The sequence below is a fragment of the Crotalus tigris genome, unplaced genomic scaffold (assembly GCF_016545835.1).
Source record: "Crotalus tigris isolate CLP2741 ecotype Arizona unplaced genomic scaffold, ASM1654583v1 scf7180000023589.2044511, whole genome shotgun sequence".
In the NCBI taxonomy this organism is placed as follows: Eukaryota; Metazoa; Chordata; class Lepidosauria; order Squamata; family Viperidae; genus Crotalus; species Crotalus tigris.
The window spans coordinates 558,842-580,244 of NW_024100062.1; the positions used below are offsets into that span (position 1 = coordinate 558,842).

The 21,403-nt window shown below is 40.1% G+C and overlaps 1 protein-coding gene across 3 annotated transcripts in view; it reads right to left on the bottom strand.

Moving 5' to 3' along the window:
* The window catches only part of ADAMTSL1 (ADAMTS like 1), a 495,749-nt gene that overhangs the window by 170,779 nt on the left and 303,567 nt on the right, over window positions 1-21,403 (bottom strand). For all 3 annotated transcript variants that reach the window (XM_039319408.1, XM_039319407.1, XM_039319410.1), the window contains one exon: window positions 17,736-17,972. In XM_039319408.1, the coding sequence (XP_039175342.1) occupies window positions 17,736-17,972 (237 nt within the window). The remainder of the gene's footprint in view (window positions 1-17,735; window positions 17,973-21,403) is intronic.

Genomic DNA, 21,403 nt, shown 5'->3' on the forward strand with positions numbered 1-21,403 from the left:
AAAAAAGTGTGGGTTGATATGGAAGAAGAGAGGAAGAAATAGAAGAACAAAGAGGCTGTTGTTGGGTTTGACTGTTCGGCAGCCCAAGGACTTTTTGCCTTCTGTATTTCAATTCCCTCTTGCTGTTTCTTTCACGCCCTCTCCTTCTTCCCCATCTTCCATTCCCTCCTGACTTCCAGATAGCTCAATTATTTGTGGGTCACTTGATTCCCTTCAAGCACAGTTCGGCAAGCTGAAAGCTTAACCATTGAAAAGATGGAAAAAAGTCAAGATTCCCCAGGCATTGTGCCTCCAGCTAATATTACAGTTAGGAAAGTAAGGGCCGTGTTCCTCTCTCATTTTGCAGGAAAAATGTTGCAGGTGGTCAGTCAATCAGAAACATGAGGGTGCCAATTAGATCTGCAGCGTGAAAAACTAGCAGTCCTGGTTCTGATCTAGTGATATTTGAGATATCCTCGTTTATAATCCCATAACTCCAACCTGAGGAGTGGCTGTGGGGATTTGGACCCTCTGGAGACAAAGTTCTTCCATCTTTGGCTCTGGGTGGGGTTGAACTACTCCAGCAGACCTGGTGCACAATCTGGATTCACGACGCCTGCTTGAAGAGAAGGTGGCAGCTGTGGCTAGGAGGACCTTTGCAGACTTTCAGGTGGTGTACCAGTTGCATCCATACCTGGATTGGGAGGCCCCGTTCACACTAACCTATGTCCTTGTAACTTCTCATTAGACCAGGGCTTTTTTTTGTCATAGAACGCCCAGAACGGAGTTCCGGCATCTTTTTTGGATGGAACCTTGTAGGATAGGCAAGGCGGGTTGTATGATATGTGTGAGTTCCGGCACTTTTTTTTTTTTTTTTTTACAAAAAAAGCACTGATTTAGACTACTGTAAAGTGCTCCACATGGGGCTTCCCTGAAGATCATTCAGAAACCTCAACTGGTGAAGAATGTGACTGCGTGAGCAATAAATGATGCCAGATACACAGCACGCGTAACATCACTTCTGCGTGAGCTGCATTGGTTACTAATCTGTTTCCAATTCAAGGTGCTGGTGGTTACATTTAAAGCCTTACATGGTTTGGGACTGGATTACCTGAGGGATCACCTTTTTCCAAGAGGTGCTCCATCACCGAAGATTTTTGAGAAAAGATTGCACAGCCATTTATCTGGGATGGTATAAGAATTCCTGCCTTGGGCAGGGGTTCAGATTAGAAGATCTCCAAGATCCCTTCCAGCGCTATGATTCGATATAACTGAGAATCTGCACCGCCATAATGAGTACGGTCTAGGCCGGTGGTGGCGAACCTATGGCACAGGTGCCAGAGGCGGCACTCAGAGCCCTCTCTGTGGGCACGTGCGCCATCGCCCCAGTCCTAGGCCTTCAGCTGGGTTGCAAATACACATATCTTTCGCTTTAGGCCTCCGCCGCCGTATGCAAAAAAAAAGGTTCAATCAATCAATTTCAACTTCTCGCGGAAAAAAAAATCTTGCAAAGTTGGAATTGATTGATTGAACTTTTTAGTCCCGCCCAGTCTGCCATTACCACCACAGCCATGACCACCCACCCGGCACCCGACGATGCATAAGTGGGTTTTGGGTTGCAGTTTGGGCACTCGGTCTCTAAAAGGTTCACCATCACTGGTCTAGGCTACCAAGAATGGATTTAATAATTCTTCTCTTTCATTGATGGAGAACAGAGCATGCCATTCTTTGGGGAAAAAAACACCACTGTACCTCAGAGGCCAGAGACGTTCCCAGTCAAAGCAATCATCAGTGGGAAAATAAAGCTCCTGATGGTGAACTCTTCAAATTAAGATACACTATAGGTCTTGAACCGGATCACTCTGCTTCCTCAGCACAATGTTCTGTAAGTCAGACTTGTCATCCCAGAAAAAGAAAACAGAACAAAGATGGGAGAATGCAGCCTTTCTTTTCCACAAAATGATGATTTTGATGTTACCAGATGAGTCAGAAGCAACAAAGCTATGTTTGTGGGCCAAATACCCAATGCCAAATGCCATCAACAGCAGCAAGACAGTTAAAATACTTCTGCCAAGATCCTTACAGAATAAGGGCTGAATTACAGAATGGAAATGATACCCACGTACAAGTTGACAGCTGGGAACATGTTTTTGCCAGGCTTCTTGCCTTTGGTTATTTTAAGATTTATAAAATACACGCCATATTGCCACCTGAGAGACCACATAGATTAGAGATTATGCAGAATGGTGTAAGAAATGGCATGTATTTCAACATAATAATACAATGTATCATTGTAATGCAACTTGGCAGGAACATCATGAGACAGTCACTCCCTTTTTATTAATACCTGTATATTCAGCACTGCAATTATATTTAATTAGGTTAACATCATTTTTTTTGTCTACCTGGAGAAATAATGTCATGATATTTTATGTACTGCATTTTTCCCACAAAGCATAATTTAAAGAATAAGCCTTAAAATTGCCACCAAGTAAGTGGAACTGATTTATCTTTTTGTAAACACTGATAAATTAATTATAATTTAAAGTATCTACCCATCTCAAGAGAGCTGCTTTTAACTTTAAACATAAGCAAGTTACCGCCTTTTTTTCTGAATGTAGCCAGAAGTCTGTGTGGTTTTGCTGCTAAGCTGGTGGGTGGTCATACATAAAGCAAGGCATCTTGTCATGCTCACTTATAAATTGTACAAAAAGCTTTAAAAAAAACGTCACTCAATACTTGCATTCCTGCCCCTCTAAACAATATTAAACAAATATGGATAAAAACAGTTGCACTGCGTCGTCACCCAGAAGAGAGTCCAAAGAGAAATTCAAAAATACAGAAATACTAAAAAAAAAACAAAAAATCCCATACTTAACGGTGATTCACTGCGAAAATAAACCAAATCTTATAATTATCCTTATCAACGGAGTCAGATACCACATTCATAGTATAACCGAAGCCACATAATATTCAACCTGATTAAGCAAATGGTCACATTTATCCTTCAAATGGAACTTATGAAAATCATGGATATTTAAGCTAATTTTTGAAATTCAATAAGCTAACTAGGATAGTAATTATTGATGTTATTTAGGTTCTGACAATTATAACCACAGGAGATGGATTCCCATCCATTTTTGAATAGTGCATATGCCCACGGAGTGTCATTTCTCTGGGCACTGCAGAGCTTTTAGCTGTGCTGATAGTAACTGGGTGAAATGAATGCTGAATGAAGCCAACTGCATTTTGAAGAAAACTTTTAAAAGAAGCCTTATGTTCACTGGGGAAATGAGATGGAACTGGAATGGTGGAGTATAAATAAGGCAATAATTAAATAAACAATTTATATCCACATTTTTTAAAAAATGAAATTCTCTTGAACTTTAATTTTTTACTCTACCCTAAAGATGAAGGGTTGGGGACAAAGGTCCATTGACCTAGGTCCCTTCCATCTGGAATGCCACAGTATGGACATGGGGATACTATTCCTTCTTCCCAAATACAGGCAGTCCTCGACTTACAACAGTTCATTTAGCGACTGTTCAAAGTTACAACGGTACTGAAAAAAAAGAGACTGATGACCGTTTTCACACTAAACATCACTGTAACATCCCTGTGGTCACACGATCAAAATTCAGACGCTTGGCAACTGATTCATATTTATGACAGTTGCGGTGTTCGGGGGTCACATGACCGCCTTTTGTTGCGACCTTCTGACAAGCAAAGTCAACGGGAAAGCCAGATTCACTTAACAACCGTGTTCCTAACAACTGCAGTGATTCACTTAACAACTGTGGCAAGAGAGTGGGACAGAATTCACTTAACCACTGACTCGCTTAGCAACAGAAATGTTGGGCTCAGTTGTGGTCGTAAGTTGAGGACTACCTGTAAAGATGGGTTATGACTGGGTAAACAAAAAATTAGGAAAATGCCTCCGCTAAGCAGAAATCAGAATGGCTTGGAACTATCAGAATGGAAGCTGAAAACAAAGAACTCTCAGGCTTAGGGGAGAATCTAGAGCAGCGCTTCTCAACCCGTGGGTCCTGACCCTTTTGGGGGTCGCATGAGCCTTTCACAGGGGTCGCCTAAGACCATCAGAAAACACATATTTCCGATGGTCTTAGGCAGGGCTTGTCAACCACCTTCTCTCCCTCCCCCCCTCCGCTCCACCTCACTTGTTTGTGGAAAATATGCTGCTTGGCGGCAGTCTGCACAAACTCTACCAAATGTGCCCTGCAGGGGGCACATGAAGAGCGCAGGCGCAGAGCAAGGCTCCGTCCTCCCCAGAGACTCATTGTACAGCAACTGGATTGACTTCTTCTCATGCACACAGGTCAGCAAAGGGGAGGCCGCCGCAGCACCCAACTCCTGCGCCCGTCAGCTGGCGACCCCCGAACTTGCACTTGTCAGCTGGGAGGTCTGGCGATGGCCGCCGGTCTCCTTTGCCACCCCGCCTGTCCTCGTCTCCTCCTCTGCCCGTTCATGTTGAGCCCGCTGGGGCTTGACAGGGAGAGAGGGAGGAAAGGAGGAAGGGACTCTTCCTCCTCTCCTAAGCTTCAAAGCACGATCAGCTTCCCAAGGGTGCCACAATCCTCACGAAAGCGGGGGAGGGGGGAGAAGCAAAGGGGGGGAGAAAGCTTGCGGCAGGCTCGAAGGAGCACCTGTCAGCGTTGGTGATGAGAAATTCCCCACAAACCCAGGGAAGGGGTGGAGAAAAGGAGTCCCCTTTGGGAGGAAACCTCCACCTTCTTCTCCTTGGCTTTGCACTCTTCTGTTCCTTGGCAGCCGGGCTGCCAAGCCTCTGCTGGCTGGAACTTCCTTTCCTTCCCTCCCTCTTGGTATCTTCCTCCTTCCCTTCCTCTCCCATTGTCCCTCCCTTCCTTCCTTCCTTCCCTTCACCTCCCACTTTGTCCCTCCTTCCCTCCCTCTTTCCCCTCGTCCCTTCCGTCCTTCCCTCTTGTCCAGGATCGGGGCGAATCTCTACAGCTGATCTGTGCTTTTGCAGAGCAGCCAAGAAGCAGGTCAGCTGTAGCAGCTCTCCTTGGCTCCTGCCCAGCAAACTTGCTCTAGCTTTGCTAGAAAACATGCCGCTTGCTAATTTAGCAGAAGCGTGAATCAGCTGTAGCCCGGTGCTGATCTTGGGGCTTCTGCTAACTTAGCAAGCGGCATGTTTTCTGGCAAAGCTGAGCAAGTGAGCTGGGCGGAGCTCTCCTCTGCCTCTGGCAGCCTGTCCCCCTCCCCTTGTCCCTTCCTGGGCATGGAGGGGGGGAAGGAAGGGACGAAGAGGGAGGGAAGTAAGGGACAATGAGAGAGGGAAGGAAGGAAGGAACAATGGAAGGGAGGGAAGGAAGGAAGGGACAAAGAGGGAAGGAAGGAAAGAAGGAAGGGACAATGGGAAAGAGGAAGGGAAGGAAGAAGAGACTAAAGGAGGTGAAGGAAAGGAAGGAAAGAAGGAAGGAAGGGACAATGGGAGAGAGGGAGGGAAGGAGGAAGAGACTAAGAAGGAGGTGAAGGAAAGGAAGGAAGGAAGGGACAATGGGGGAGAGGGAGGGAAGGAGGAAGAGACTAAGAAGGAGGTGAAGGAAAGGAAAGAAAGAAGGAAGGAAGGGACAATGGGAGGGAGGGAAGGAGGAAGAGACTAAGAAGGAGGTGAAGGAAAGGAAGGAAAGAAGGAAGGAAGGAAAGGACAATGGGAGAGGGAGGGAAGGAGGAAGAGACTAAGAAGGAGGTGAAGGAAAGGAAGGAAAGAAGGAAGGGACAATGGGAAAGAGGGAGGGGAGGAAGAAGAGACTAAGGGAGGTGAAGGAAAGGAAGAAAAGAAGGAAGGAAGGGACAATGGGAGAGGGAGGGAAGGAGGAAGAGACTAAAATGGAGGTGAAGGAAAGGAAGAAAAGAAGGAAGGAAGGAAGGGACAAGGGGAGAGAAGGGAGGGAAGGAAGACAGGTACCCACCCCAATCCCATCCCAGACACCCACAGATTCCGCCCCCCAGGCACTCTGCAACCTGAGTGATCAGCTGGCCACGCCCCCTGGCCATTGATCATGTGACCCTGGGACACTGTGAACGTCATAAGTATGAATCAGTTGTCAAGCATCCAAATGTAAATCACATGACCCTAGGAATGCTGCAACAATCATAAGTGTGAAAAATGATCATAATTCGCTTTTTCAGTGCTGTTGTAACTTCAAACAGTCACTAAGCAAATTGTTGTAAGTCGAGGACTACCTATACTTTCCCATTTTTTCCTTTTTTGGGGGGGTCAAGTTTTTGATACCCCCCCCCAGCCAGCTGGATGGGGGGTTGGGGGTCACCACAATATGAGGAACTGTATTAAAGGGTCGCGGCATTAGGAAGGTTGAGAACCACTGATCTAGAGGTTAAAGAAGACTAGAGCCTTATTGCTCAGAAGCTACAAGAAGCCAAAAGTAACATAAATGTCCTGACAAAGCATTCCTTTGCAAGTGAATAACAGCTCCTTTCAGATGCTCAGTGAAATAGGATCTCTCCTGCTATCTTGTCCCTGACCTTCACCAGAAGGAAAACAAAGCTTATATCCTTCCATATGTCAATGCAGTGTGTATGCCAGGAGTTCCTGCCTTTTGTAGTATCCCTGGTCATCGGGAGATAGCATGTCTGTTTACAAGCCTCCATAAGTAAGCTCCAATATCTGTATAAATGTTCACAGACTGGGAAGGAGGGGAGTGAGTGTGATTTGCATTGAATTCTTCCGTGCAATCAAGAAAAATGTGAAATACAAAAAAGTCACCCATTTAAATAAATAGCTGAAAATCAAAAGGCTTTAGTTGATGATACCACACTAAAACAGGGATAGTCAAAGATACTTGGTCTACATTTCAAAGTCAGCCAATCTGATTTATCCCTCCCAGACTAAAGATTACACTGAAATACAATTATATGCCTGTTTTGCTTCAGTTCTCCACAGCAAAATGCAGAAAAACAGTATTTTAGGGCGAAATGGAATTATTAAATAGATTAAGGAATGGATTATATTAAGTTAATAGAAATCACAAGCAGATTGATGCATGCGCCATAGAGTAAAATGTGCAAAAGCCAGAAATGAAAATAAAATTTCAAAAATAAAGTAGGTTAAAAGCAGAAGATCAAAATCAATTCTTTTCATTTTGCTGGGACACAAGGGAGGGATGAATCTGTTAACTGTTTCTTTTTCCAATCTAAAGGTTATTTTTTTTTTAAAAAAGGAACAGTTTTAAAAAATATGCATATATTCTATGTAATCTTCTTTTAAAAATGCATTGTGTGTGCAGTTTTAGTAATATATTCATTTTGCAGATTTTCCTTTACATTTTGTGCATTTTAACCTATGTATAACTTTTGGCTAGGAGAGCCTTCGCACAACTTTGTGTGGGGCATCAACTGCACCCTTTTTGGACATGTGAGGCCTTGCATAACCAGTCACTCATGCACTGGTCATCTCCGGGGCGAATTATTGCGACACGCTCTAGATGGGATTACATTTGAAAAGTATTTGTAAGCTACAAAAGCCACTGTTGCACAAGCTGCACTGGCTGTTAATCAATTTCTGGAAGCAATTCAAGATGTTGGTGATTACCTTTAAAGCCTTCTATTGTCTAGGTCCAGGATATCGGTGGAAGCGTCTTTCTTGAGTGGGATTGGCCCACCCACATGAGCTGGCAGAAAGCACTGTGGATCTCATCAGCCAAGGAATTTCAGCTGGTAAGATTCAGGAGAAGAGCCTTTTCAGCAGCAGTGTCTGACCTTTGGAATATTTTGCTGCAGGTGGTAAGATCCACCCCGTCTCTTTTAGTTTTCAGAAAAAGACTTAAAACTAGACTATGCCAGCTGGCAAGGGGTCCTGAAGGAGGAGCTGTTGGCCGTTGGCTTCAGTTTTAATTTTTAATCTTTTTTATGCTTATGATTGTCTGGATATTTGTATATGTTATCATTCTGGAATCTGCTCAGAGTCATCTCAAACCACAAAATGGGCAGCAAATAAATTTAATAATAACAAAGTCAGAATTGAGAAGACAGCGACAGATAGCAAATGCTGCCTCTGCAAAGAAGCTGAACTACCTTTTCATCTGCTTCAAGAAGATTGCACAGACTGACTATAAACAATGGCATGACAAAGTAGCAACAATAATGCATTGGAAATATCATTTGCCTGCTAGCAAGAACTGATGAGACCATAAAATAGAGAAAGTAATAGAAAATAGAAAGTTAAAATAGTCTGGATCTTTAGATTTCAAACAAATAGGAACCCCACACTTAACAACTATATATTGGATGTAGCAGTACTAAAGACAGCAAAACAAAAGAGAAAGAACTGAAGAAAACAACAAAATACAAAAACCTGCAAATAGAAATGGAACAATTGTGGCAAAAGGAAGCAAAGACAATACTTATATTATTAGGCACTTTGGTTGCAATCCCAAAATTTCTAAAGCACTACTTGCACACCACTGGCATTGACAAAATTACCCACGGTCAATTGCAAAAGGCAGCTTTGCTTGGAATAGCTTACATCTTGCGACAATACCTTTAAAACCATCAAAGACCGACATCTGCCCATCCCAGGTCCTTGGCAAGGACTCAATAGGTGGATAAAAATGCCAAATCCAGTCTGAATATCTGGCTGACTGTGCAATGAACCATAATAATCATAATATAATACTGGTGTTCACAAAATAGTCAATAATTTCAGCAAATAGGATCTTGTTATTTTGCAAACATTTAGCTGAACTCTTTTCAAGTTCACATTGAATACATATTTACGCATTCAACTTGGTATATTCTATTTCTGCTTTGAAAATGTCAAGTTCTCAATTTATATTTCCAACATTCCATGTTGCAAATACACATATCTTTGCAATATGAAAACATTCTTTCAATATTGATATCTTAAGGCTTGGTGAGGGCACACAAAGTTTCTACACTCTTTCTAAGAGTACTGTAAAAGCTGAGATTTCGTTATCTGGCACCACAATTTGCCTAAGTATTTCAATCATATCCATAAAACTATCTTGACAGATACACAGAAATAGTTTGCCTTTCTCTGCCTTCTTCTAAAAGAGCTAATTTCTCTCATACCCGCAAAGCCACGTTTGCCCTCACTCTCAGATCCTGCATCCTAAAAGTATATTTAATAATTTTTATTAAAGTTTAAAGATGCAAAGACTAAAAAAAACTATTACAAAGAAAAATATAAAACTATAAGAAAAAAAATAATCGTGCAAAGAAAAAAAAATTAAACAGAAAAGAAATAACATACAGTGGATATAGAAAGTCTACACACCCCTGTTAAAATGCCAGGTTTTTTAGATATAAAATAATCAGGCCAAGGTAAACCACTTCAGAATTTTTTCACCTTTGCTATATAGCATATAACCTGAACAATTCAATTAAAAAAACAAACTGAAATCTTTTAGGGGGAAAACAATAAAAACTAGAATAATGTCGCTGCATAAGGATGTACACTCATAAACTAATACTCTGTTGAAGCTCCTTTTGATTTAATGACAGCATTCAGTCTTTTGGGGTAGGATCCTATTAGCATGGCGCACCTTGTCTTGTGAAGCTTTGCCCCTTTTTTTCTTGCAAAAGCACTCCAGATCTCTCAAAATGCAAGTACATCCCATCTACACAGCCCTCTTCAGGTCACCCCACAGATTTTCATTTGGATTCAGACCTGGGCCATTCCAAAATTTTGATCTTCTTCTGATGAAGCCATTCTTTTGCTGACTTGTAGGTATGCTTTGACTTCTTGTGGTGTTGAAAAATGAAATGCCTCTTCCTCTTCAGCATCTCAACAGAGGTCTGTGAAGTTTTTGTGCCGAAGTTGGCAGATAGTTGGAACTGTTCATAATTCCCTCCATCTTGACTAAAGTCCTAGTTTCAGCTGAAGAAAAGCAGCCCCAAAGCATAATGCTGCCACAACCATCCTTTAATGTGGCTATGGTGTAGTTTTGGTGATGCACAGTGTTGTTTTTGCACCAAACATGCTTTTGGGGATTATGGCCAACTTTGGTCCCATCAGACCATAATACATTTTTTCCACATGCTTTTATCAGATTTGATGATGGTTTTTGCTTGGAGGTTTTTCTTTTCTGTCTTGTCACCCTACCCCACAGCCAAGAACTATGAAGAATATGGAAAATTGTTGTCACATGCAGTACACAACCAGAAATTGCCAGAAATTCCTGTAGACCCTTTAATGTTGCTATGGGCCTCTTAGGACCAATTTTCTTCTTGTTTTTTCATCAATTTTGGAGGGACATCCAGTTCTTAGCAGTGTCACTGTTGTGCCATATTTTCTCCACTTGTTGATGACTGTCTTTACTATATTCCACAGTATATCTAATGCCTTGGATTTTTCTTTTTTTTGTATCCTTCTCCTGACTGATATTTTCTAGTGTTGAGATCCCTTTTATGCTTTGTAAGCTCTTTGCAGACCATGCTTTTACTGTAAGAGGCCACTGAGTAAATGTCAGAAAAATCCTACTAGAACAGCTGACCTTTACATAGCCTTGAACAGGGTCACTTTAATTGGTGGCTCAAGTGTATACTATTATTTACTATCAGTTTGAATGTGACTGATTAATTCTGAACATAGCCACATCCCTACTTATACGAGGATATGAACACTTATACAGCCACATTATTCTCGGATACTATCACAAAAGATCTCCTCTTCCCATATCCCACCTGTTATCTATAAAAAAAAATTCTTAAAGGCTCATCATTCAGTCCTAATCAGCAAAAGTCCATTAAGAGTTACCAGAAATAATAACATATCTTTTTTTAAATCTCAAACCCATTTTATATTTCTTTCAACACAACAATTTATGACTTTCTCTATATTTTGTCTATAAATAAATTCAGTAACTCTCATCATTCATTCCTGGTCAGCAAAAATCCAGTAAGAGTTATCAGAAACGGTAACAAATATATTTTAACTTTGATCAAAAAAACCCAGTTTATATTGCATATCTTTTAAAAACATTTCCCATTACCTAATCCTATTCTGCGCCATTGCTGGCATTATCAATAGATCTCTTGACAAGGTAAATCACCTTGAGCATTTTCTGGAAGTTTTTGCTTAAAATATAAATATTATATTTAGGGATTGCAATTTTATCCCTATGAAAAATTTATATTTTGGGGAGATTTTGCTGCTGTAATTTGAGCATAAATGTAATCCTGGAATCATACCAGGTATGGAAATCAGTGGAGATGATCCTGAGGAAATGACGTGGAATTAAGATTGCCGGGAGAAATATCAACAACTTAAGATATGCAGATGATACCACTCTAATGGCAGAAAGTGAAGAGGAACTAAAGAGCCTCTTGATGCGGGTGAAGAAGGAGAGTGCAACAGTTGGCTTGAATCTCAACATTAAGAAAACCAAAATGGCATCCGGCTCTCTCAATTCCTGGCAAATAGATGGGGAAGAAATGGAGGTAGTGACAGATTTTATTTTCCTGGGCTCCAAGATCACCTCAGATGGGGACTGCAGCCAAGAAATTAAAAGACGCTTGCTTCTGGGGAAGAAAGCTATGGCAAATCTAGACAGCATACTAAAAAGCAGAGACATCACCCTGCTAACAAAAGTGCGTTTAGTCAAGGCCATGGTTTTCCCAGTTACAATGTATGGCTGTGAAAGTTGGACCATAAGAAAGGCTGAACACTAAAGAATTGAGGCCTTTGAACTATGGTGCTGGAGAAGACTCCTGCGAGTCCCTTGGACTGCAAGGCGTTCAAACCGGTCAGTCCTAGAAGCAATCCACCCCGACTGCTCTTTAGAAGGCCAGATCCTGAAGTTGAAACTCAAATACTTTGGCCACCTAATGAGAAGGAAGGACTCACTGGAGAAGAGCCTAATGCTGGGAAAGATTGAGGGCAATAGAAGAAGGGGATGACAGAGAATGAGGTGGCTGGATGGAGTCACTGAAGCAGTAGGAGTGAGATTAAATGGACTCCAGAAGATGGTAGAGGACAGGAAGGTCTGGAGGAACGTTATCCATGGGGTCGCAATGGGTTGGACATGACTTTGCAATTAACAACAATAACAAGGAAAAAAGCAAAAGTATGAGAAAGTTCAGACTGATTTCTCCAGGACATAAGGTATAGATAATCCTCAACTTACAACCATTCATTTCAGTGCTGTTCAAAGTTACAATGGCACTGAAAAAAGTGATTTATGACCATTTTCCTGGCTTATGACCTTTGCAGCATCCCCATGGTCATGTGATCAAAATTTGGGCGCTTGGCAACCGGCTCATATTTATGACCACTGCAGTGTCCCGGGGTCATGTGATCACCTTTTGCAACCTTCTGACAAGCAAAGTCAATGGGGAAGCCAGGCTCCTTTAACAACCGTGTTACTAACCTAACAACTGCAGTGATTCACTTAACAACTGTGGGAAGAAAGGATGTAAAATGGGGTAAAACTCACTTAACAGTTCTGCTTAGCAAGAGAAATTTTGGGCTCATTGTGGTTATACGTCAAGGATTATTTCTACTAGCCATTTCTATAACAAGTAGAACCTTAGTGGGTTCCTAATGTGCAGAAAGATAAACTTACAAACTGAAAATATTGATTCAAAAATGATCTAACAAGGACATATTAGATTAGATAGCTGAAAAAGAAGAGCAGTAGAAAAACGAAGTAACAACTTTGCTTAAATCTCTAGCAGCTTATATTAAATACCTTGGCAATTTATTCTTATCCCTTCTAGAAGGCAAAGTACCATTTTTTTCTAAGGGAATGTACAAGACTCCCACTGGCCCAAAATAAACATCCAATACAAATTAACGAGAAAGGAACTTGGTATTTCTTCACTCCAAACAGATCAGTGAATGCTTTTGAGGTTTGGCTGAGCTGTGTGGCAAAAGAGCCATGACTTTTTTTTTTTTTTGCACAACGTTGTGAGACTGGCTCAAAGCACCAAGTGCTTCAGGATATGGGAATCATTTGGGGTTTCCATCTTCTTCTGATCATCCTTCAACATCCTTCCTGCTTGCCTGACAGAATCACACAGGCATGCACAAGCCAAAAAGCATTTAGCTTTTAAATATGTTGTGCTTTCCTAGTAGTGGTGCTCAGATGCCATAATCTTGCAGTAGGGATGCAGGCCAGGACGAAGAGAGGAAAAGGAAAACCATTGGGTCTTGGTGTGTGTGAATTTTCCTTTTATGATTCTTCCTGGCTAGGAATCTGGTTTTCCATTAGAAAATATTGCGTTTTTAACTAGGAAAGAACTTGACCCAATGCAAGAACCAACTCAGTATCCACATATCTGCAAGAAGTTAACTGAGGATACTTTTGATAAACTTACACTTTTGATAAAAGGCCGTTGTCAGCAAATCTATGCACTGGCAGGGGTTGGCAGGGGCCAGCAGGATCTATACTCTTCAAACATATCTTTGCACAACTCCCAGATCTAACATATTCTCATGATAGCTTGCTTTTTGAACCCTTTTTTGCTCTGGACCAGTTCACTTGAACCTGAACTAAAATTGGGGCTTGTGGGTAGGCTAGTTTTTCTATTAGTTTTTTTGTTGCTTCAATACACAGACCAGCTCCTAAAAGTAAGCAAACCGTTGCTTAGTGTCTGGCCACCTTAAACAAGCAAACTTTGGCATGAACCTGGCATTAAATCTTGTAGTTAGTTTATACCAGGGCCACAATCCATGTAAAAAAAACAACAACAACCTAGTTTTGATTTTCCCTAATGACACAAGCACCAAAGTCTTACTTCATCTCCCTTTCAGAGTCTAATTATTCTCTCTACCATTTCTCCCACAAACCTGAGCCCATTATTGGAAATACCAAATGAGAGATGCAGCCTCCTCTGTATATAATTAGACTTAATGGTATATATCAGGGGTTCCCAACCCCCGGGCTGAGGCCCACTTGGAACCAGGCTGTGCAAGTGGTGGGCGAGCCTGCTCACAGATGCACCTCCACTTGTGCAAACGGCGAGCACATGTGCTTGTGTGTGAAGCTCCATTTATGCAAGTGGCAAGTGCACACACCTGATGCTTGTGCAAATGGAGCTGCACGCACAAGCACACCCCTGCTGCTTGTGCGAAACCATCCCCCATTCCATTGCTGCCGATGCCAGTCTAGAAAGCCAGAAAGGTTGGGGGCGGCTGGTATATATGACAGTAGGTGCAAAGTACACAGTCCCCACTATAGCCAGCATTCTAGGTTTTGGTTAATGTAATATAGGCACCCAATGTTTATGTGTATGCAGGGCTTTTTTTCTCATAGAACACCCAAAACGGAGTTCCGGCACCTTTTTTGGATGGAACCTTATAGGTAGGCAAGGTGCGTTGTATGACGTGTGTGAGTTCTGGCACCTTTTTTTTTTTTTTAGAAAAAAGCACTCTGTGTGTGTGTGTGTGTGTGTGAGAGAGAGAGAGAGAGAAATTATAAAATGTGCTTCATGATGTAAACTCCATTCTATAATTCTGTACAACATCACATCATAACACAAAAGACATATCAAATCCACATTTCATCATTTGGGTCATCATGTTAAGAGATATCAGAACAATGGAATGGAATGTTTTGTTCCATTCCTCCCTATTCTCAAAGACATGAATATAAAAACATATGTTGTCATGAAGGTTATTATTTATTAGCATGTGTCTGTGGAAATATTTTCTCAGAAAGGTGCGTCCTACAACTGGATTGTAAAGACTTTCCAGCCTTTATGATTGGACAAACAGTTCCTCAGCTAATTAGATAATGGTCCAGATGTACATGTTGTGCTAAGCCAAAGCATATTGGCTAAACGGGAAGGGCAAATTAAATATACAATCCTCTTAGGTGTCTTATTAATCAATTGCAAAACAGCTCACAAGGGACTTGAACTATTCAAAATATGTTTTCCCCAAAGGCCATTGCGTGTCTTCTCCTGAAATCAAAGAGAGGGTCCCTATTTCAATTCATTATTAACTGAGATAGATGAAGCTGTCCATTACAGATCACATTCAATTAAGCCTAAACATCTTTCTTAACAATCAAGATATTCTTTAGGTCAGAAGAACACTATGAGAAACAAACCAGGGGGGAAAAGAACCCAAAGAAACAGAAACAAGACTCAGTTCATATGGTAATAAAATGTCAGGCTTTATATTGGGTTATGGATGAGCAAAACCATGAAATCTGAAGCTGTAGCTTCAGAAAACCTAAACAATACTGTATTTGCTTCTTAAGCTGCTTTTTAAAAGCTAGGGTAAATTCATATTCATCCTAAACTTTGGAAATAAACATTAGATGAAATAATTCCACAATGTATTAAGTATATTAAGTGATTACACTCCATTTGGATAAAGTCGGTATATTAAGTGATTACACTCCATTTGGATAAAAACAGTTATAATAATTTATAATTTATAAAAACAATTCTACATTGTCATATCATTTTCCTCTTGTTTCCAGAAAATACTTCACTGTCATGATGTGGTATCTTTCTGAGAAAGCAATTGCAAGTATTTTTTTTCCACTTGTTTTATTTAAATAAGTGAAACAGATGAATGAATGAATGAGTGTTTGTGTGTGTGTGTGTGTGTGCACAATGTTATTGCATTTTTCTTGGTAAGCTGTTCCTCCCTTGATCCAGTAATTTTCCATCTTTTAACCCATCATCACTAATTTTCCTTGGAGGAAAGAAAAGAATGCTCAGACTTCTAGATCAGAGGTTTTGTTCCAGTTTGTGCCCCATGAATCAGTATAGTCTACAATTTTGCCCTAATGTACTAATGTGATACCAGTATTCCTCTAGATTTCCTGCACTGAAATTATAAAACTGAGGGTTATTGGGGAATGGACATAGGCCTTTTATTAAATGCCAAAGTTAGGACTGTGCATGTTTCAAAAATAACTAGAAAGTTTGTTCTAATTTATTTGCAAAGGTTAGCATCTCTCACCTCCCTTTTTAGCTTCCAAGTGAGTTTAAAAAGTTATGACATTTAATATTACACTAGTTTTTTACAACCTGACATGAAAGGCTGGAAAAAACCAGGTTCATTTCATTATCGAAATGTGCACAGCCCTATTATCTATAAAACTAGGATTTCCTGAAGTGAAGGAGCCGATAAACTTTGTTATGGCAAGCATTCTCCAAAGCAATGAAAAAGTTCTTTCATTTCTTTAGCTGGTGTACAAGTATGCTTGCTTCCTCTCATGTTGCCAAAAATTTCTGTTCTGATTTTTAGAAAATTACTACATAAATAAATAAGTTTTATCTGGTATCTGGAAATGGGTCCTATAAATTCTGAGGAACACCTTCACTGATGATATCAGATCTACATGAGACTCCACTACATGGTCATGTTGTAGAAGTAACAGGGTCTTCCTAAAGCTGTAGACATTTCCATAATGCATTTGTTCCAAATACTATACTAATGGGAAAGAGGATGGGTAAAACTCCAGTTTTTAAAAACATTCTGGATAAATGGAGGCTCTTGTCAGTTTTCTCCAAAGATGACTGTCTTTAAGTGTTATTCTTCATGAATGGGCAGAAAAGTATGATGGTATAAACTGCACTTTCACTACCAATTCCTATTTTTCCAAACAGAAGAAAAGCAGGGTTGGATAAATTAACAAAGAACCTGGCTTTGTTTATCCTCCTGCAGACATCATATGCTGGGAGTAGAAGCTAATACCAGTAACTGTTCTTAATGTTTCATGAGCGGGGATAGGTGAATATAGGCAAGTGCTTAGAAAGGCTGTTGTATTAATCTGAAAAACTGCCCCAAAAGCAGATCACCGGTGAGGACTATCGGTTAAGTTATTTCTGAAGAAGTGCTAAAGCTGTGCACCAAAATAGCCTGCAGACAGGTTCCAGGGATGATGGAAAGATGGAATGGAGAGATTGTCCTCAACTAGTGTCAAGGAAATGGCAGCAAGTAGGAAAAATGGCACAGGAGTTGGGCAAAATTAGGCTCCTCCCACTCTGTCAGAAGCAGCAGCAGAACATGATTCAACTGACCTTCCATGCAGCATGATACTAGGATTAACACTACTAGTATTAACTATTAGTGTTAAATCCAACTTAAAAAAAGATTTATCATTCTTTCATTAGCAAAAATTGAGCAAGGTGAAAAAGAACAACGCTACTTTAACATTGGAATAGTTCAATATCACTTTAGGCTGCCTTAGGCTAGGGATGCCATGAAGGCAATGTCATGAGAAGGCCAAGCCATAATCGCACCAATATCAGGGGCATGACTGCCATTTCACTGGAGCTACATGAACAAAACATTACAGAAAAAATATGAAATATAAGTAACCTAATAAAGGATAAAGAAATGTGAAAGTTATCAGTTAAAATGAAAAAAAAAGCAACTTATCATCAAATCCATGATAGAAATAAAAATATAACTGATTCTGGAAGTGGCATGAATACTTTAAAGACTAGAAAAATAAATGGCACATAATTAGGAGGGCAGACCTGAGTAAAACATGATAATCAGTTTATCCAGATAGTCCTCATTTAGTGATAATTGTGACCGCAATTCAGTTAAGTGAAGCAACTGCTAAGTGAAACCATAATTGTTGATGATCAGCGTTTCTTTGCTTTACAAAGCAAAGGTCCTAAATGTGAGGATTGGCAAAAAAAAAAATATTTTTTCATCCCTGTTGTAATTGAAAGTCATTGTTAAATGAGGCAGTCACTAAACAGGGACTACCGTGTAAATTGAAAGAAAGAGAAAAACAACAAAACAATGCATTCCTTACCTGGCACAAGCCACTAATGCACATGTCTAGCGATTCAGTGTAACAACGGGTTCCATCCAGGACTTTAGGTGCCAGTTCCACAACAAGGTTTGTCTCCTTTGCCTGGCACCTCAATGAACATGGGTTGTCAGGATCATTAGGGATAGGAAGCCATTCATAAAACTGTCCCTGATACTTGACGTCGTTGTGTGCTGAACACTGCTGGGTACGAAAATCACCGGCTTCTGGAGGGCAATCCTAAAAACAAACAGAAAAAAGCCAAAAGTCTACTAAGTCTATTATACATGATGTTCTTTGATACGGGTTGGAAGCAACAATAACTTCAAGAAAACTGAATCTTGAGAAATGCATTGATTCCCTTGTGATCAGTGTCTGTCCTTCTAATACACGGGTGTCAAACTCGCCACATCATGTGACGTGTCGCGATGTATTGTGACTCTTTTTGCATTGCCGGCAATGGGGTGGGCGCAGCTTTGGTATGATGAAACCGGCCCATGGGCCAGCAGTTTGACACCCCTGTATCAAGTAACTGGTTAATAAACTAGTCTGCAGAGAAACAATGAAAAAAAAACTTGAAATCTGTTCACCAGTGACAGACAATGGTACTCCTACCGTATCTTCATCTAAAGGGACACAGAATCATCAATACCGTATGTTCATGGCAATTTCACTAGAGATTCATGTGTAATAGTATAATTTTAAGCATACCTACTGAGAAGAAAATTGCACAGAATTTGTGGAGTTCCTCTAAGAAAACAGGCAAAGGGTTGCAGCATATTTATCACTGAGAAACAACTACAAGTGAATAGCAAGAGAGCAACATTCTAGTTACAGCACAAAAAATGGATTGCGGCTACTCTCACAAAATGCTGCCTTTTTTCAGTATTTCTTCTGACTTCGCGAGGATGAAAAAAAACATATATAGACTTAGCCAACTTTTCTTTTTCTTTAAAAATGGAAAAAAAAAAGGGGGGGGGGAGAATCATGAAAATTGCTTGATTAAAGTGTTTGTTTATTTAAGCATTCTTCGTTAGCTTTGCTTTCCAAAAGGACCTAAATCAGCCAGTAACACAGTATGAGCCAGAAAAACACTATGCATATTTGTATTACTTCAACACAAGCAGAGATTTTTGCAATCCACAGCATCAATAACTCTTCATTTTTTTTTAAAAAAAAAATGTTTTTTACTATTTTTAAAATTCCTCTTCTTAATTTACCAGGAGAGGTACTTTTTGGATACAACTTAACTTTAATTTTTGCTAAATTTTATGCTAATATTAATACGGACTGCCCAGATATTTTGGTGAATTGCTTAAAAGAAACCAGAGAGAACAGGATAATCCAACTTATAGTAGCCTTGAATATTAACTCACAGAAGTACTTAACCATTTTATTTGGTCGAAGTTTAACCCATCCATTATTGTACTAGTTTAATAGAGATTATCAGTGAATATAATATTTGACTGCTAATATTTTCAAAGCATGGAATGTTCACTGCTCATGTCTACTTAAAAGTATATCCTATTGAATTGATTTAAAGATTCTGTCCTAAAAGGAGAACTATTAACTCCTTTACTGATAAGTTCAGGTCTTACAAATTGACATGGTTGAAAATTGCTTCTGGCAAGTTAGCCATAAATCACTTTAAGCCATTTACTCTTTGTGTTTTCACCAGCACATAAAAATATCTCCTGCTTCTCCATTCAATTCCATTTATTGCTGTGACTTCCTTTTTCTGGAACTTGTATTAAAGTGATCTCGCAGTGGCTACTAGCAAATAAGTTTCTAACAGTGTTTATAGCCTAACTGATTTCACTTAGTGGTACATACAGAGCAGCTGGCAGAGTCTCCTATTACTCCCAATTTTATCTGAATTTCTTCCATTTCCCAGCTATGCAGGGATTACCTCTTCATTTGAAGCATATACTGCTATTCTGAACATGTGATTATTGATTAATCAGGTTATTGGAACCACTGAAGTAGGATTCAGGAAGCATTCTTCTTGGTTTTGCCATGTTTAAGGAAAAAAATACAATCCTGGATCTTCTATGTGAGACCTTTTGGCCTTTAAGTCTTCAGCCAAGATTAACCGGCCATAATTACTTAGGCCTTTTGAGGGGTGGGTGTGAGGAACGATGAAATGGGTCTTTTTTTCTCCTGACAGTTACTGTAATTATGATGCAACTCGATAGTTGTTTGGGAAAAACTAATGCAACTGAACCAGAAAGGCACACACACACACACACACACATCTTAATAATTCACTTCTCAAGAAGCTCCTCGAAATTATAGATAAATAGCTTGTTTTTTTATTTATGTAGATGGCCCAGAATGTAGTAGGAGGAGAAACTAAAATATTCTAATTTGAACTACACAGAAAAGTGCAGCAAACAGGAAGTCTAAACAGGTACTTCCTGTTGTCTGCAAATTTCATAATTCTGTTAACTGCTCCTTTTAGCAGTACTGATTCTGTTCCTTCTTAACCAGAATAAATGGGGATCTGCTTTCACACTTAGAAAAAGCTGCAGAACTCCCTGTGTGAACATTCAGGGAGCTGAGGCCCAGGTCAGCCTGAGCATGTAAACAGCCTGGGAAAGTGCTAAAGCAACTGTAACTTTGTCACTGATTTTTCTTTTCTTTTCTTTTTTTTTTATTCCATGAGGGTACGGAGTCTGGTTTTATAGCTTGGCTTATTCATGCATCCACAGAGCCAAGCTAGATCACTTATTTGATTCTGGCTTGGCTGAACATACAAAATGTTCCGGCTTGTACTGATTTATTTTTATAAAGACAAAAGGTCCAACAAAGCATACAGATATATACAGAGTTCTCAGTCTAGCTTTACTCTCAGTTCAATGGGATTGTTTAAGCACTTTGTCTTTTTGTTTTTGAAACCAAAATAATAATAATAAAAAATGCACGGTCAACCTAGCACATTCTCAAGACTCTGCGGGTGATTAGGAGCAAGAGTAAAATACTACTTCCCTTTGATTTTCCTGATTAAAATAATAAGTTTTAAATAGCCAAATGGGTGTTTGGAGAAATTTTCTGTGAAACTTAAGTTGCTTGAAGAGCAAATATAAGCACTCTGGAAAGTGTGCAGGCGTACTTATGCCACTGGCCCCAAGGCAAGAATGAATGAATTTCTATCTACATAGTGTGAAGGGCCAGCACAAACATGCGATATTGTCTCACAGTCAAGTTTAACATCTTTCAGTCTATCCAGCAAAAGACCCTCTTATTATTTAGCTACTATTCAAAACAGGCTACGTAGCCAACAGGGCTGGGATTGGTTAACTTGTTAGGTTTTACTCTTGTTCTTTAACCAAGTTGCCATACTAATTGCAAACCCAAAGACAAATGGCCTGGCATCCACACCTTTGCAAGCCTTGTTATGCAGGTCCTTCTCATTCCAGACAGGCAGTAGCAGCTATGGCAGCTGACTTCCCAAAGCTCTTTCCTGGTGCCTGGCTAGCACTAATTCCAATCAGGCAGCTAGTATATATGCTGATGAAATGATCAATCATTGTTTGCTTAATCATGATTGTTAAATAAGCCACACTAATCAGACTCCAGACAGACAGAACCAGGCAATTGTGTTTACTTTCTTTTCCAGAAACTTTATGGAAAAGAATCACCTTGATGTTGTTCCCAAATATTATAATAGG